General features: G+C 42.6%; 2 protein-coding genes across 2 annotated transcripts in view; one reads left to right on the top strand and one right to left on the bottom strand.

Annotated features, from left to right (window-relative positions):
• Positions 1-2,399, top strand: part of PPFIBP2 (PPFIA binding protein 2) — an 89,241-nt gene extending 86,842 nt beyond the window's left edge. Inside the window, exon 29 of the mRNA XM_062620203.1 lies at positions 429-2,399. Coding sequence (XP_062476187.1) covers positions 429-500 — 72 coding nt within the window. The 3' untranslated portion in view covers positions 501-2,399. The remainder of the gene's footprint in view (positions 1-428) is intronic.
• A 219-nt stretch (positions 2,400-2,618) lies between these two features.
• Positions 2,619-13,345, bottom strand: LOC134164450 (NADH-cytochrome b5 reductase 2). Its single transcript, XM_062620202.1, has 9 exons — positions 13,261-13,345; positions 13,038-13,184; positions 12,236-12,308; positions 10,394-10,500; positions 9,240-9,369; positions 7,509-7,592; positions 6,906-6,995; positions 5,960-6,055; positions 2,619-4,138 (listed from the first exon to the last, which is right to left on the bottom strand). Exons 1-9 carry the CDS (start codon positions 13,273-13,275, stop codon positions 3,966-3,968), a joined length of 915 nt encoding a protein of 304 aa, XP_062476186.1. The 5' UTR covers positions 13,276-13,345; the 3' UTR covers positions 2,619-3,965.
• Positions 13,346-19,001: the final 5,656 nt, after the last annotated feature.

Here is a 19,001-nt window from a genome sequence, read left to right as displayed (position 1 = left end):
AATGACAGATATACATCCCCTTAAATGAAAACAATTCTTCAAAGGATTTTTTTAAGTAACCACCATTGAATGCCTCAGTCACAAAGAGATACAGACTAGGAAATTTACATGAGCTAAAAACTCAATGAAAAACAAAATCCCAACTACCACTAATTCCTGACTTAATTAATTAGCAGCTAATTAAAAGGTTAACTGAAAGGTATAATGAACAATTACATAACATAGCAGAGTAACATGCAACACAAGATCTTTGAGAGAGTCCCCTAAGGCAAACAATAGCTCATTTAAAGCTACATTTAAGAAATTCCTTTTAATTTGATGTGTCTCTAACCCCCTCTGTTGTGAATCTCATCTCACTGCAGCTGGATTTGTTTAACCATAGGCCTCTAAATGAACATGCTTATTCATTCATACCTTGTTTTTTTCAGACGATGTTAAGCCAAGATGAAATGCTGAATGACAGCAGATTTTTAACACCTACCTTTGAAGACTGGAGATGATGTTTCGGTGCGACCAAGAACACTACTAATACCTCACGCCTGTCCAGAGGGGTGGCCAGGAGCAGCTTGATGCTGTCTACAGAAAAGCTTTACCTCTTTTCTGCCAATTACACTTACCACAGAGAATTTAATACTGTCAATGTAGCAATGCGACACAGGTAACTCTCCTCCACACAATCTTCTTTACTGCATAATGTGAAATAAGTGTTGAGAGAGAATACTCACAGCAGACTCTGGAAAGCTGTCTGGCACCACCTTTTTATTCAGTCATCTTTTACATGGTATGTTTACATACTGTATTTGGAAGATCTTTTGTCATTTTTTTATTTTTATAATTGATTTGTAATGCAGGAATCATTAATACTCTGTTGTACCATGTGGACTAATCAGAGCTACCTAGACATTCAGATGGATGCTGGTGAGTACTGCCTCACCAACTAGTACTACAGGCCTGCCAGAGAATGCTTCCCATGAAAGGATTTTAATCTCTCACCCCTTTCATTAGCACATGTCCTGCCCTCTTTTTATCTAAATAAGTAAGTGCAGTGTAGAAAGGGAAGACTAGGACATAATGGCCTTGCTTTTATCAGGATGATGACAAGACAGCATGTTCATAAATCCTGACCTAACTCAAAAAGATGCTGAACAACTCCAGCAGGATATGTGACTTTGAGGCTGCCAGAGAAACTGATGTACTCAAAAGCTGGTGCTTCATTTCACATGATGATTTTTATATGTGCACTGAGCTGGTCACTATCAAGGAGAAATCACAACATCTAATTAATGTAAAATGTAACTTTAAGAAGGGTGTTTGCTGCACTCTGTAGGGTGAGTTCAACAGAATTTCCAGCATGATCTGCTGCCTGGTTTTACATGACAGTTCCTTAATTGGAATGACTGAATGGGCTCCGTCTGTACATTGACGTTTTGTCCCAAATGGCTAGTACTGATGTACGTGTGCAAGCATCAGGATGTTCATGAGCCTTCTGAACAGTCAAAATGGCTCAGACCAGGTTTTTTGAGCCCCATACCTGGTTGAAACCCAGTGCTGGCTCTCAGGAAGACAGGAATGGTAATAAACCTATTTCTTAATTAAATGTATAGCTGCAAACAGTCCTGAGGACTGCAGATTATAGTAGAAACACTTCTGTAATGCTTGCATGACAACTAACAATGTTGTAAATGATAGAACTGAAAGTAAACAGCACTCTTTTCATTCCGGCTACATCTAGATTTTCATAGAATACTTTGTTTAGCAATAGGAGACAAAACGTTATTGCTTTGTGAAGTGTACAATGCCACTAAGGAGCATCAGAGAAGCACCTTAATAAAATAAATATTTGTTTCTTTAAAACAGCTGACAAAAGAGAGTTGTTGCTATTCTACTGAGCTAGGCAGGACTGCAGCAATGTGAAAGAGGAAAACACAGCCTCTCATTACTCACTTGAGGGGCAGTTCACAGGTGAAGGTGTCTCCTTTACAGCAGCAGTTACTTGTGGCATCAGTTGACATGTGCCTCTTATGTATTAATAAGGAATTAAATTGTTATCTTAGTTAACAGGGAAATACCAGAAAAGAAATTGCCTCAATTGTAAAGACCTAGCAAGCATATGGTTGATGTGTGTTACTCTTTCCCCTGCAGGGTGTTGGTTTACATGTTACAGATAAAGGGGAAATCTCTGGTACTGTCCCAGCTATGCAGCAACGGCTCTTCTAGAGCTGTCAGTGGCACTTGTTAAAGGTGACCTATTCTGCTCCTCACTCCCTGAGCCTCTCATGAGAGACTCTGCACTGTACAGATTTTAGAAGCTAAACACAATTTTATTGTCCAAAATGGTAAAACCAAAGCAAATTATTTTTCAATCACTTGAACAATAAAATTATAACGGAAAATTCAAAGGAACGAGAAATCAGTCTACACATCAGCCAACTAAAAATGCTTAATAAAAGGTACTGAATGTACCAGTCCAGTACCTCTCCCATCTGACAATTCAATCACCACTAGTAGCCATGTGCTATGGGCATCTGAAATACTTTGTTGGGTTAATTAGCCACCAGACTTGGTACAGCACGACAAATAAGGTAAGCTGCTCTAACAGAGGCAGCCCTGATGATATATTTGATGATATATTTATAACTCAGTGTGGTGTTCTGCTAACTTGGCTGTAAATAGTCACTCTATAAAGTTATTGGTATTTTTAAAACATGTATCTAAGCAAGAAATCCTAACTAGCATAACACTGGCATAAATGCTTATATTTTTTGACTGTTATGAATAAATGCTGAGTGTACCTCCATCTCTTTCTGACTGTGGCATGATTCTAACAGAAACACACATGTTGTTGATCTCTTACCTGGGACAGAATCAACAGTATGAAACCCTGTGTCTGTCTTTTCATCACTGCTACAGACATAACCGATGAAGTACAAAAAAACCTTTACCTAGTAGATTCCTTTTGTTTTATATGAGTAAAAATATTTAGTAAACATATTCATTAGCCCCTGACATCACAAGTCTTCTGACTCAGAGATCTGGCAGACCTTGAAACAACTGCAGGATAAACTAATTCCTGGAGACGAACATGCAGTACAGTACTTCAGGTGCTGAAGGCTAAGAATTAAACGCTGTGTATGTGGTAAAAACACTAAGATGATTATCTAAGTATAAGATCACCTCAGCATAGCTTACAATAGAAAGTAAGAAACAATGTTTTCTTGTAAGCAAAGGAGATTTCTGAAGCTGCCAGAAGAGCAAGCAGTGCATGTAGGCAATGACATTCAAATGGAACCACAACAGTAGTCATGTCTGCATATGTAGCCCAGAACTTCTCCATGCATTTGACAGTGATTTAGCTAAGGCTGTTAGAAGACAGCATGAAGTTATTTTAATCTTCCCAAATAAATTTCACACTAGTGAGAATTTCTGTTACAATAATAGGCAATTTGCGTGTTGCCCAAAGTCTATTCACTTCTTCAATAACATAGTCTCTGGTATTTCAGTTTGTTAGTCCTGGGAAAGGGTTTAAAGCAGCATGAAAAAAAAACAAAGGGGAGGAAAACAGACTGTTCTTTGTACTGTCCTCCCCAGGATTTCCTAAATTAACTACCTGCAGAGCACAGTCAAACCATGCCAGTCCTGCTTCACAGACCTCTCCCAAATTCCATACCCATGTCAACAAACAAGTGGTTTTATCTCTGTCCTACCTCTCCAATTACTCTTGTTTTGTTCCTCAGTACTAACATTTCATACTAACTTAAGAGGTTAAACTAAGTTACTTCCACACAATTCAAGATGATCTCTCAATTTCTTAAAATATGCGAAGGTAATTGTGAAGTTATAAACCACAGGAATTCTTTTAAGTTGTTAAGAAACACACACAAAAAAAAAACCACTGCAGTTATATACCAGTTGTGCCTGTAGGAAAACACACAGTACTTAGGAAAAAGTATCAGATGACATCAGCGTTAATAAGAAAATGTACTGCTCTTGGGATAGCCAAGTTTGTCCAGGTTGGGCTGACAGGCAAACTGAATCATGGGTGGTGGCCCACATAGGAGAATGAGTGTCTCCTTGCCAGGGGGAGGGAGGTGGCTTTGAATCATCTCTGCAGTGATGAAACCAGAACTGTACTTCCAATCTGAAACAGAGAGATTAAACTTTTAATTTGAATCTCTAAACAGTCTGAAGCCTTCTAAAACTGCCTGTGTTGTACTTGCAAAGTAGCTGTAGAATCAGTGAGGTTAAGCTACTATCACTGTGCAAGCCAAAAGAGGGTTAAATCTCTCACTGAGCTCAAACATAGCGGTCCCCTTCCACAGGAACAAGAAGCATGTGGGTAACAAGGATCTCATTGATAAGACATGGAAGTTCTCAATAAATGATAGATTTAAAAGAAATTAGACAGCAGGTAGGAATAAACAGGAAGAGTAAATTAAATTAGCTTCTCCAGTGAAGAGAGGTCACCTGGGACAGTTGTGCAGGGAGAGAGGTTGAGACCTGTGCCATCCAACACGTGAAAAAATACAAAAATAGAAAAGAGGTCGAGCGATGAGGTGACAAAGTTAGATGATGACAAAAGTCCTCCTGTGTAAAGGGCTAAGAAAAAAGAAGAGGAAAGAAATGCTAAATTATCTTAAGCAGTAATATTACTGAAATTGAATGCATCTGCCATTCAAAGTGAGCCAAGTAGGTAAAATAATCCTGCCGTCACATAAAAAAACTACATGCTTTAAGATCATCAGGAAAAAGATATTGCTGTTATGAAAACAGCAGTAATCAAAAGGCATGTAAAATGTTATGGAGTATCAGGTAAGGGAAAGTAAAAATTGAGTTTGCTTGCATCTTGACTGGCACTGTTCAGTGCTGAGCTGCTCAGCTTAAAAAGGGACACAGCAGAGCTGGAAAAGATTGTCAGAACAAGGATGAGCAAAGGTACATAATCACTGCTGCGTGGGGATACCAGCAGCTGTCAGTGTACAGGAGATGGGGCAGCAGGCGCAACTGATGTTGGTTTTTTGTTGTTGTTGTTGTTTTTTACAGATGTCTGTAAAATTAGTAATGTGAAGACAGTAGATAGGCACCTATTCATATTCTTCCAACACATGAATTAGGAGGCAAATGCAAACCAGAGGATGTCATTCTTCACACAAAAGTGCTAATCCTGTGGAACCACTAATGAACAGACTGCCAAAAAGCTCAGGTGGGCTCCAAATGAGACATGCTAAGTTCTTACAGAAGTAGTCCACTGAGTGTTACTGTAGCTGTAGTTGGCTCAGAACTGAGAAATATGAAAGACTGGAAGAGTATCAAAGCATTTTCTGGCCTTCTACTCATGGCTGTTGCTGACATCAGGCACAGAACTTCAATCTGACTCAGTCTGGCTCTTATGTGTGTTAAATAAAAGCTCAGATCACTTACAACAGCAGCAAACATGACTACCCAAGTGTCTGAAAAGATTCAGTAAATTCAACCTCTCCCTCTATTTCCAATTCATTGCTACACCAGCCTACAGTTAATGCCTTTATCTATACACATGGCAGCTGTTTGTTTTACCAGAATCTAATCTAGAGCTGCTGCAAAACAAAGATGTGCCTGTACTATTTACAGGTATTAAGCAATTTAATGCCTACAAAATGCTAACATAACCTGATTGGAGCAATAGCTCAAAACAGGGCTGTAACTTTTAAAAGTCCCCCAGACTGGCACCTCCCAGAATACATCAAAAGATCCACGGAATAACTCGTCTGACATAAGAGGAGTTAATTTTAGTTCACTTTCTAAGACCCACCTGGTTTAGATCACTATTCAAAAGAGGTGTTATGGTAAGACTCCTTTCTGAGGGGCATCTTTGTCATTTAGAAGTGCAAAACAAGAGGATTTGGTATTATACTAATGACCTCTTGAACACAAGCGAAACGGTGACCAGCAAACACACTTCCAGTGTGTACCAGCAGCTTACCTTGTGGAGGTCTGTCCAGTGTATACCAAAAAGTGAACTGATCAGGATGCCTCTTAGCAATGTCTTCTAGCTCAGCTCTCAGTAATATATCTTTCTCTGTCTGCAAAATGAGACCGCAGTTTAGGTCCAACCCACCTCAAGGTGCCCTCTCAGGTGAGCTCATCTGGCATTCTACAGGACAAAGGCAGTAATAATTCATTCAAACCAAAACCAAGTGGGTTCTCCCCCCCCCCCCATGCACGATAGCTATTATCATTAAAGGCTTCTGTAAATTCAGATTAGGAACAACAACCTATGAGACTTAATAGCCACCTAAACACTGACTTAAAGATGGCAATTTTAACAACTTTTAAATTCAGGGTAAAAAAATCACCATTAGCTGACTTTGTTTCTGAGCCTGGCAAATGTGGCCCTGTGTACCAGCATGGTGATGGTTAACTGCAGAAACAGACTAACCAAACTAAATTTTCCCGTGGAATCAGCAAAGGAGTAAAATGAGTAGAGGGATCAGGATCTGTTCACAGTATTTATTCCCTAATATAGGACTTAGGGAGTACAAGTGAAACTATAAGGAGTGATCTTCAAAACAAATAGAAGATGATCATGCGAACTGTGAGAGCACCATGCAAGTATTTATAAAGGGTCTTATGGATCATTTTTTATTCAGTTTCTCTTTAAATTGCTTTACTCAAAGACATTATATTAAGACCTTAAATATTAACCATCTCCTGCTCCTCCCCATGCTGATCACTTTTAAATGTCCCATCTCAGATAAAATTTTCTCATAAATGGTTGGGTGAAATTCACGAACCCAAGGACACTGGAAGAGTACTAAACATGCAAAGCAGAATTTTCTCCAGGGGTCAATGGCCATCACTTCAGAAAGCTCAGAGGCCAGCAGAGAAGGTAGGCCATTAAAGAAGGACAAACACATGAGTCAGTACACTCGCCTGATTAGCAAAAAGAAGATAACATTTAGTGGAGTCCTTGGGATCACTTGTGATCCGACGAATCAGCTGCAACATCGGAGTTATTCCTGTTAAAAAACAGAGTGGTTAAAAACTGGGTACTTCTTTCTGTAGCTGCAGTTTCAGTATTAAAGCTGCCTTCCATCAGTCTTCAGTGGAAGCTTAATCTGCACAGGGACAAATGCAGAGCTTGGGGGATTCTACTATTACAAATAGTCTAAAAAAACCCACCCAACCAATCCAAGCCCACAGTACTTCTATCTGGGGCTTTCCTCTTCAGCATTCTCTATCACATACAGCCCTTTTGCCTCCAAGATATTCTCCTAAAACATTTTTGGTGATTGAGGCTGATGCTCAGAGAGACAGTGACTTCTCTGAGGACACGCTGTAAATCAAGATTAAAACTCTGAAGTTTCTAGCTCCCAGGACTGAGCTCAAGCCACTGGAAAGCGTCAGAGTTGCTAGGAAAAGAAATACACGTGTAAGTGCTCTGCTGCTGAGGTACCATGTTTGATACTTCTCACACACACCCATAAAGATATTTGCTCTCTAGACATTCCACAGGATGTGAATAGTTTTACCTGTTCCTCCAGCTATCATCCCAAGATGTTTTGCGAACTTCTTCTCTGCTTCAGACTTCTTATGAGGCTTGATAAGAAAGGTACCTAGAAGAAATATTCAAAACCTATAGGTATATTAACTCCAAAACAAACATGGATTGCTATATGCTAGCTATTAGGACAGATCTGGAAATGCTGAATGGACTCACCACAGCAGTGAGCACAAAGAGTTAAAAACCTCTTCGTCCCTAAAAACTCCAGTCTTTGAACAACTGATCTACTCCTTCCCTGCTGTACAACACCATTCATAATAAACTCCAGGATTCCCACATAGAATCATAGGATGGTTTGGGTTGGAAAGGACCTTAAGATCATCTAGTTCCAAACCCGCTGCCATGGGCAGGGACGCCTCACCCTAGACCATGTCACCCAAAGCCCTGGCCAGCCTGGCCTTGAACACTGCCAGGGATGGAGCATTCACCACCTCTGTGGGTAACCACCCTCACAGGAAAGAACTTCTTCCTTATACCTAACCCAAACTTCCCCTGTTTAAGTTCAAACCTGTTACCCCTTGTCCTATTGCTACAGTCCCTGAAGAAGAGTCCCACACCATGCCTAGAACACAACTTGGCATCTGTGAACGTTGGTGGTAGCTAAAGGTAACCACAACCCCTACGACAGAGAAAAAGGTTTAAGACATCTTCATCCTCACTTGCACCATGGATTTCACCATTTGCATGTGTACACTCTCAATGGAGTTGTAATTAAATCAGCATCAAGCAGGAACCCCTGCAAAGATTAGTATTTCATTACTGTAATTCACTTCTAGTCACTGAGATCCCCCATGACACCCGTAGTAAGCTGGGTGACTCCTGCTATCCTGTGAAGAGACCACCTTGGCCATTGCTGCTCTACACCTGGGTACACCATTGCTACCATAGAATTGTGATTGAATTAATCTCCAAGGACCAAGCCAAATGAAAAGCCCATCAAAAGCATTTTATACAAAAAGCACTTGACATATTCCAGTCTTAAGAGATAAGTAACTAGTAACAAGCTTCCCTAGCTACTACTTTTTATAGCAGCCAAAGCAGAGCAGAAAGGAATGTTTGCAAAACATGCATCGCTTGTTTCCTGAGGTGTAACAGATTCATTAGTATATTACTCATCATGAAAGGTCACGATCCAGAGAAGTACTGAGCACTTACATCCCCCTGAAGTAAGAGTTAAGTGAACAGTCCCTTTCAGCCAGCATCAGTGCAAAATCTTTCACTTGCATCGTGAAAGAGGATTACTTCTCTGAACTCATTTCCTCACAGTCAACAGGTTTAATCGTGAGATGGAGCTGGCTCTCAGTCAGCAGGTTATTCAGTTACAACACTGGGAGTCTCAGTGGGCATTTTAGGCCACAGCCTCCCTTAGTTAAGAAGCATCTGGAACATCTCCCTCCATATGTATAGCTGAGGTATTATTTCCAGTGCAGCCTTCTCAGTAGTACAATGCAATAGTGATTTCTCGACATGATATGGTCCCAGGAGTGAGACCAGCTACTCCTCACACAAAGTAAACACAAAGTACTCCTTTCCATCATATGAACTCTGATGGGCTCTTGATCAAGACCAGGAAAGGTGGATTTTCTCTTTTACACTTTTTTAAAAAGAAGGTTTGCTACAAAGTCATCAAGTTTTATAAAACTAAAAATAACCAGCACAAAATCCTCCCGTTTGCTTTCCCACCTTCATGTCACACTACCTGCCCCCTTATAGACAAGGAGCCCATTTGGCCCTCTGAAATCAATAATATCTCCAATCTTCATGTCATTGAGGTACTGGGACATCTTTCCACCTTCTGGAAACTTGGGATGCACATTTTTGTGGTAGACCTGTAAAAGCAATAACTTGCATGATATCACCCACTACCTTTCATGCAGACAGTATTACAAGACTGTAGAACACAGTATTGCAGGTCTGAAATTGAGCATCTGAGAAAGAAACTGAGTTCTTTGCTCCCAGTTACCTGTTGTGCCTTGCAACAGGAAGCAGCCAAAATAAGTGAAATGCTCTGTCAGACACATGTCCCCATGCTCTCTACTAACAGCCAGGCTAATAGGAACAGTGGCAGCCAGATTATGTACTGGTGCCCTCACTTCACTACTGCTCCAGCAAGAACCTCATGTTACTCCATTTTTGTAATCACTCCTGAAAACAGCAGCATTGCTGCATCTTCTCAAGCCTTTCCCAGAGACCTGAGCCACGTTGTAAGTTTTTCATGTTTCAAAGCACATAGTAAGTATTACGTAGTTAGTAACAATTCACCATACTTGAAGAACAGAGCACACAAAATAGCCCAGATTTTTGCCTAAGGACAAACTCTATCATAGAAAAGAATTAGAGAATCCAGAAGTCCTGGGATCAAATCATCCTGCACTCCCCAGCTTACATGATTTCCCTTTCTTCTGTATCCTATTTTCTTAATCAATAAACACATTAGCAACAACTTCTGACACTTACAGAAATATAATTACGATCTCTCTAGCATCGCCAAAAATTACAGTTCTTATTGATTTGTTTTCTACTTCCAGCTATTAGCAGTTAGTAGCAGCATACGCATCTCAAGGGAGAGCGATTTGTATTCATGCATTATCAGTTAAAAGTTAAGTAGGGAGGTTCCTGCAGAACTGCCAAGGAAGTGATTCCCTTCTCCATCTACCCTACCTCTGCTGTCTCTCAGTGACATACAGCAGATACACAGGATACAACTCACTAGTCAAGGATAATGTGAAATGAGTTGTCTGCCATGCAGTCACGCTATTGGAAAGACAATCAATCAAAATAAACTCTATACTTTCCTGAAATGAAGTCATTCAAGCTAGCAATTTATCTAAATTAAAGGAAATCAAAATTTACCTTTATAATTAAATCAACATAACCTTTTGTCTCATCACTGGAAACTGGGGTATAGGCTCGAATCACCAGATTCCCATCAATTCTTGCAGAAAGGTAAACATGTTGGCCTGGGGAGAAAGAATTACAATCTCATTATTTATTTTTTCACCCCTGGAAGAAAAGATGGGAGAGAAAAGCAGGTACTGTAAACCATTAAACACAAGCAATGATGGAGAAAGCCTGTACCAAATAAATGCCGTATAAAACATTTAGTCTATTTTTGCAGCAAAAGTTTCTGGAGCACAGGGTAACTGAGGACAGCTGCTATGTTACAAAGATAAGCCACAAGAAAAGTAGGAAACTTATTATAAAACAGTGATATAGAAAGTTTGTTGCTCATTCTCAAGTGCCCTGTATTTTGGGTTCTGCTGTTCTCACATCTATCAGTGAAGTGCAAGTAAGGGTATACCAGCTCACAAAGGAGTAAGTATTACGGTTTAACAGCAACAGCCTCTCAGGACAAACTTCCCAGAGATTCTGCACCAAGACATCAAGAACAAAGCCTTGGGTCATGCTCCTGCTCGGTAACTCCTACGTCCGTAATGCTGCAGCTGCCACAGCACTGGACACTGCTGTCCACGGACAGCTTTTTGTGCAACCTAATGCTCCAAAACGCAGACTCTAAAAGGCACCCTTTTAACCTGCTGATTAAAAGAACTGAAACTCCTTGGCAAGAGTAATCTCCTCAGCCAGACAGCACTGATCTACATTGCTGCATGGAAAAACAAAAGCAGGAACAGTGCTGGCAGAAAACACTTCAACTTCTAGCCAAATGATCCTGGTAAAAAAGCAGAAGGCAGGAATCTCCCAGAAAGTAATCTGGCACATACAGTTTCAGGATCTTAATCCTGAATTTTTAAGAATACAGTCTGGATAAACACAAGCGCCTGGGGGCACTTCTCAATTCATTTATCACTTGTCTAGTTAGTCCAGACAGTTCAATTACACTTTCCCATACAAGCCAGATAAGAACCTGGAGAAAGACTGCTGCCCTTGACAGGCAGGATGCAACAGAAGGCTGTGCTTGCAGCACGGCATGGACAAACCCTGACACCTGCCACAGAGCACGGGGAACTGTGAAAACATAGTACAAAACAAACAGGGCAACATCTGCAGATCAGAAAGGGAGACTTTCCCCGCACAGACCGCCATGAATTCAAGGTCCAAGGTTTAATGCCATCAGTTCTGCCGGGTACGGGAAAGAAGACTGACAATCCTAGTCTGAAATGAACTTCTTGCTACAGAAAGCAAGAGGAAGCTAGACGCATATGTATGTAAACCAAAGGTAAGCGCATGAACGGAAAAGCTTCCGAGTATTTCAGCATCTTCTATGTAGAGTAGTTGTATTTTCCCCTTTGCTCTGCACAGAATAGTTACAAGCTTCCAGGCAGAGTTGCTCTCATTCTCATTTACAAGTGCAACTGTATTTGCCAAAAGCCTGAGGGCAGTCACCAATAAAGTGAGGGTACTAGATGGAAGTAGAATGCGAATAAGAAATAAGAAAAAACTTTGACAGATACCATTCTTGCTTATATCCTCACTGGTGATGAACTCCATCACACCCAGTTCAGTTTCACTGCTCTTGTTCTAAACTACACCACACAATTTCACACAAGCACACAAAAGATCAGAAACACAACCCCTTGGGAAATCTGGCATTTCTCTCTGACACAGCAGCATTCAGATGCAGCTTTTAACTCCTTGCTTTGCTGAGCCTTAATTTTCCAAACAGTCAGAACTCCCAGTACAATTATAACTCCTAAACCCAAAAAATATATGTAATGATGTGGTTTCAGTGCTTACCTACAGGTAATCCTAATTTATGATCTGGAGAAGGCAGCCCAAATCGGAATTTCTTAGTATCATGACTAATTTCCTAAAAAAAAAAAAAACAAAGCAAATGAAATCGGAGTGAGGTCAACATCACCACTGCTTTGAATTTCAAACTCTACTCAACACAATGCACTTCAGTAAGCCTGTTCCTGGCTAGCACACAAGCCAAATGCTAGGAATGGAAGCAGAAATGGCTTTGGAAAATCAAGTTTAAATAGATCAGAAGTTTCTAAGTGGTCTTTTCCTCTTTAATTCCACAAGGAGCGTCTTCCTGTCTTCGCAATCCCTACAGAGCCTTTACATAAAGAGAATCTGGAAACTCTCCATCGCCCAAGGCCAATGAGCACATTTCATCATCTGTGGCCAAAGATCAGGCAAGTCACTACGCGCCTCAACACTGGCTGTCAGGGTTACCTCTTGCTGATGAGTCACGCTGGGCAGAAATTAAGGGAGAAACGCAGCTCCAAAGTAGGACTTACATACACAAAGACATTGAGCCTACCCTCCTCTTGGAACAAGTGTAACACGGCAGCGTTGGCACCAACGCTTTCCAGGATCCTGCTCTGCCCACAAGAACCACTGCAGTGCAGAGGGGCAGCGCAAGACATACCGCCCCTCACACCCTCCGGCTGAGGCGCCAACCTCCCATCACACTGCCCCGAGCCCACGGACCGAGCGCCCCCCCAGACCGACGGACAGGGAAGGGACCCAGCAGGACCCCCTACGGCTGGGCCCCAGGGAGGGGGCTCAGGCATTCGCCCGCTCCGGTCACCTCCTTCTCCACCAGCCGCAGAGGGTATTTAGCGAGCGGGTCCTGCAGGGTGACGAGGCCGCCGTCCCTCCGCCGCGTGTTTCTGAGCAGCAGCAGCAGCAGGGCGGATGCAGCTACCACGGCCACGGCGATAGCCACAGGGGCACCCTGTAAGGAGAAGGGCAGGCGGTGAAGGGCGCAGCCCGGCCCCCGGCCCCGGGCCGCATGCCTCCCGGCCCCTTACCGCCAGCGCCTCCATGGCAGCTCCCGGCGAGCACGCACCTCGCCACCTGCGTCCTCTACCCGCCCCGCCCACCGAGCTTAGCCACAGCGCCGGTAGCTACAGCGCCCCCCAGCGGGGCAGGGCGGGGATGGGACCGGGACCGGGACCGGGACCTCAGCACTGGATAGGCGAGGCCGGATCGAAACCGCGCTCCTCCCACAGCCCGCGCTGGGACGGGTTTCCCCGGTCTGGATTCCCGTTTGAAGTGTGTTTTGTAAAGCTAAAGCCCGTTTAGAGGTATCAGTGGAGTATCCCGCACGCAGACCTTGCTGACGGGAAGGGCCGCGGGCTCCTCCTAGACAGCATGTGCTGGTTCGCAGGGTGGAAGCACGCACCTCCATGGGCCATCACAAGCGACCAGCCCACCGTGCACAAAACAGCAACACAATCTGTTACCCTGAGGGGACACTCACTGGCTGCAGCCCTTGTTCCTCCTGCGCATTTCCCTACCTCAGTTCTCATTGCCTTCATGTTCAGCAACATAAAACGGTGATGCAAGAATTCTAGTCCTGTGCCAGGTGGCCACAGCGTGTCCTGTAAAACAGCAAAGTTCAAGTCCTACAGGCAGAAATAGACTGCAACGTTACAATCTAACAATACAAGGTTCACAGGGGAAGAGGGCATCGCTCCTTTTCATCGTCCCTCAAGCCTGCAAAAGGTACAATCCTAACAGAAGGCCATTAAGGCTGCACCAGTATTACAGGTAAAGACTGCATTACTGCGCCAGTATACCCAGCAAGGTGCACTGCTGGCCTGCTGGGTTTTGCAACTGTGACTTTCTCTTACTTTGTGACAAGCAGGGATGTATGGATGATAACTTCCTCCTCCAACCAGGAGAGGAGCGCTGCTGGATCTCATCCTCACTAACAAGGAGGGTCTGGTCGAAGCAGTAAGGGTTGAGGGCTGCCTTGGTTGCAGCGACCACGAGATGGTGGAGTTCAGGATCTTGTGTGGTAGGACCAGTAGAATAGCAAGTAGAATTGCAACCCTGGACTTTAGCAGGGCAAACTTTGGCCTTTTCAAGCAATTGCTAGGGGAAATCCCATGGGCAAGGCTGCTTGAAGGTAAAGGGGCCCAAGATAGTTGGTTGACATTCAGGGATTGCTTTTTCCATGCTCAAGATTGGAGCATCCCGACACGTAGGAAGTCAAGGAAGAGGGCCAAGAGACCTGCGTGGCTAAATAGGGAATTGCTGGGTATGCTCAAGTGGAAGAGGAGAGTTTACAGGTCATGGAAGGAGGGGCTGGCCACTTGGGAGGAATATAAGGCTGCTGCTAGAGGATGTAGGAAGGCAGCTAGGAGGACTAAGGCATCCTTAGAATTAAACCTGGCGAGAAGGGTCAAGGACAGCAAAAAGAGCTTTTTCAAATACACGGCAGACAAAACTGACACCAGAGGCAATGTAGGCCCACTGATGAACGGGATGGGTGCCCTGGTGACAGAAGATACAGAGATGGCAGCGTTACTGAATGCCTTCTTTGTCTCTGTCTACTCTGCTGCAGGCAGTCCCGAAGAGCCCTGTACCCCTGAGACCTTAGATGAAGTCAGGCCGACGGAGCGGTTTGCCTTAGTCGATGAGGAATGGGTTAGAGATCAGTTGAGCAACCTGGACATCCATAAATCCATGGGTCCAGATGGGATGCACCCGTGGGTGCTGAGGGAAGTGGCGGAAGTCATCGCTAGACCGCTGTGCTGCCATCCAGCGAGACCTGGACAGGCTGGAGAGTTGGGCAGGGAATAACTTGATGAACTATAACAAGGGAAAGTGTAGAGTCCTGCATCTGGGCAGGAACAACCCCAGGTTCCAGTATAGGTTGGGAAACGACCTGTTAGAGAGCAGTGTAGGGGAGAGGGACCTGGGGGTCCTAGTGGACGACAGGATGACCACGAGCCAACACTGTGCCCTTGTGGCTAAGAAGGCCAATGGCATCCTGGGGTGTATTAGAAGGGGGGTGGTTAGTAGGTCGAGAGAGGTCCTCCTTCCCCTCTACTCTGCCCTGGTGAGACCCCATCTGGAATATTGTGTCCAGTTCTGGGCCCCTCAGTTCAAGAAGGACAGGGAGCTGCTGGAGAGAGTCCAGCGCAGGGCAACAGAGATGATTAAGGGAGTGGAGCATCTCCCTTATGAGGAAAGACTGAGGGAGCTGGGTCTCTATAGTTTGGAGAAGAGGAGACTGAGGGGTGACATTATTCGTGTCTATAAATATATAAAGGGGGAGTGTCACGAGGATGGAGCCAGGCTCTACTCAGTGGCAAACAATGATAGGACAAGGGTAATGGGTACAAACTGGAACACAAGAGGGTCCACTTAAACTTGAGAAGAAACTTCTTCTCAGTGAGGGTGACGGAACACTGGAACAGGCTGCCCAGGGAGGTTGTGGAGTCTCCTTCCCTGGAGACATTCAAAACCCGCCTGGACACATTCCTGTGTAACATTATCTAGGTGTTCCTGCTCCGGCAGGGGGATTGGACTAGATGATCTTCCGAGGTCACTTCCAATCTCTAGCATACTGTGATACTGTGATACTGTGAAGCAGCACTAACAAAGTATTTAGTATCTATAGGCTTCAAATGGCTTTCAAACAAACAAAAAAAAAACACAAAAGAGACTAAGTATCATTATTACCCTCTACAGAGGGTAGGACAGGATGACACAGTTTGGGACAGCCACAAAGTCAATTAAAAGAAAACACACATCTTTGAAGTCCAAGCCTGTGCCACAAGGGTCAAAGTAGTTCATCTAAAACAGGAGCATGCCCATATCACACAGATGTCTTTTTCAGGAGGAAGAAAACAAAATGATGAAACCTATGGGGAAGGAAGGAATGCCAGAAATCACGTCACAGTCCACCAAGCTGTGGATGGTTAAACAAGGAGAAGACAATAGATCTGTTTTACTAGGTTTTGGAATGCTTGTCATTTATCTGACTTGCAAAAAGACTGAAAGAAAGACATTCAGCTACTGAAGTACTGACTCTGGAAGACCAGAGAATTAATACCTTCACCAGACTTTTTTAATTCTTTGTTAATACTAGCTTTCCACACCTGAGTTCAAAAGCAGGGCAACCACTACCAAAACGCTACATATTACTACTCTGTTCCTGAAACAGATTAACTCCTTTACCAGTGTCACACACAGCCACCATCCTGCAACCATACTGTAACTGAGCCCAGGCCCTTCAGGCTGAATGACCCATTCTCTACTATTAAAGAAGCAGCCAGATTCTCCCCCCATAGTTGCTGCAACTTCTTATTTTCTGGCAACACCGTACAGCTAGGATTTTTTTATGTATTTTGCTTTCAGTGATCTACCATATATCCATGTGTCAAAAGGCTTTAAACTCAAGCAGAATAAGGCAGAATAAAAACACCAAATAAGAAACATTCATATTGCTCAGCCAGAATTTATCCTGAAGGATAAATAGGAACAAGTGAAGGATAAATAGTAAATTTATCCTATTTTTTTTAATTTTCAAGACAGGACTTTGTCTACTATATGTGCACAGCTATGCAATTACCAGTAGTTCTCTGCACTACTGATGGGAGCATTCATCTTCTCTCAAGAACAAGACTCTTTTTTGCTTTCAGTGAGACAAAAGCAAGAGAGATTCTGTAGAGCTTGAGAAACCAAGCCTCATTCTTTCCTCTTATAAACTTGTCTTACACAGACATAACATCCACAGCTCCTCTGTTGTTACTGTTAAATTTACTCCTTGAAACGCAAAGAACCAAGTCTAGTCACTTCAGATGAAGAAATAACTCCTTTTGTGCATCCAATACATGCCAATAAATGGATTTTTAAATGAGATAAAAACTGCCCTTGTGCCACTTGTCCTCAGAAAGCACAAAGGAAAAAAGACTGGGAAAAAGAGAAGAAAACAGGGAAGATCATGAGAATGTAGTTCTGCACTACCACTTAAATATATGACTGTCATATGTTTTTGGGCAGACCCACTGTGGAAGAAAGGAGGGCCAGGAAATGCATACCTTCAGACAGAGTACAGCTAAGGATGTCATCTGGCTGTGTCTAATGGGGATGTCACAGGAGCACAAGCAACCAGGAACAGAATGATGAAGCAAGTCACTCTGCTGGCCCTGGGCTGGAAAAGGAAGTGGCAAAGAAAAAGAATTATGAACCAAGAATTCACAGGGGTCATGTCATAGAGTCAGAGATCAGTAACGTTCTTAACATCTTTTGTATCTATATAGCTAGAACCCAGGTTTCAGTCAATTGCTTCCTCTTCTGTACTATTGCCAGACAAGCTTTAACAATGGACATATACTTCCTGTTTTCTGAAGAAGACCAACAAAGGTTACAAACACACTTTAATAACCACTTCTGAAAAGACTGCCTTGGCACATCACCAGCAGTGTAGCTGGCACACATGTGCTGTGCCCCCCCCCCAGCAGGACTACAGTTCAGAGCTAACCAGGAAGATTTATGGTCACAGATACTCCTGTTAACCAAAGGTCAGAACAAGGTATTTCTGGTCACAGACTTTTATTCTAAATGTTTTGCACAGTACTAATAAACAATGCGATGAGTCTTCACTCGCTTTCATATAACATTACAAGGCCATTTTTACTTACATGCCAAGAGAAGAAGGATTATATGCAGGTCTTAAGCACCAGGGAACCCAAGCCTACCTCAGTACTCAGGTAGGCTACCAGAATCCTACCTTTTGACTGTAGGGTTCAGGAAAGTCTCATATAACTGTCAAGAATTAAAGTGGGCTTTTAATAAATTTTATAAAAACTAAAAAACAATTCCATTACATGAACTCTATTGAAAGTATTTTTTTATTTTTTAAAAATCAAAATTCATTTACACCACAAACCAGTTCACAATATTGCTAAAAGATACTGACAGCTTACAATAGACTAAAAAGATACAACAAACAAAGACAAAACTAAACTATTTGTAAAACCATACTAGGGCAAACACAAAAGGTCTGTATCATACAGTCAAACAAAAAGTACCCTAACAATCAATTCAAAGACAAACAATTTAAGACAGCACTTCAAATACACGAAAGCAGTTTTTTTAGGAGCTGTCAATTTCTCAGCATATAGCCCCTGCATTCAATAAGGCTGGCACAGCTGATACCACCTGTAGTTCTCCCCCACCTTTTTATTTTTCTGAACACACCCAGTTGATATCCTTGTATTAAATTAATGAGCAGATAAAAACTTTACAGGTATTTTAAGCCACCTTGTTACTGTTAAGCAAAATAAAATAGCAACGAAGTGATGAGACATGCTTGCTCCCAGCACAATTAAACTGGTATTGTCAGCTCATAGCAACTTCCACCATAACTGAACATTAACAGACTTCCACAATTAAAAATTAGAAAGGATATTTTCCTTCCATTGCTCTCCAAAGACCAGTTCAGGGAGCTTATCCAAAACAGAACAAGCATACTGTATCAATAATGTAATACAGCTGTGTCTTACACCTCATCTCAATTTGTCCATAGTCCTTCCACCATGAAGCATAGCCATACTTTCACAGAAAGCTCGTGCTCCAGATTATTTTCTGGGCTTTTGCCTAAAACTTTACAGTGAAGAGAAGAAACTGGTGAAAAACATTTACTGTATTCATTGGGGAATAAAGTTAGAGGGGTTATTTTTTTTCCCAACTACAAATAAAATTGTATTTTGTGAAAAAACCCAAACAAACAAACAAAAAACCAAAACCAACC

This window comes from Pezoporus occidentalis, unplaced genomic scaffold (genome assembly GCF_034315485.1).
Source record: "Pezoporus occidentalis ecotype Australia unplaced genomic scaffold, CSIRO_AGI_Poc_V1 ctg22, whole genome shotgun sequence".
NCBI lineage: Eukaryota > Metazoa > Chordata > Aves > Psittaciformes > Psittacidae > Pezoporus > Pezoporus occidentalis.
Note: the sequence above shows the minus strand (reverse complement) of the source record. Positions and strands in the feature narration are given on the sequence as shown.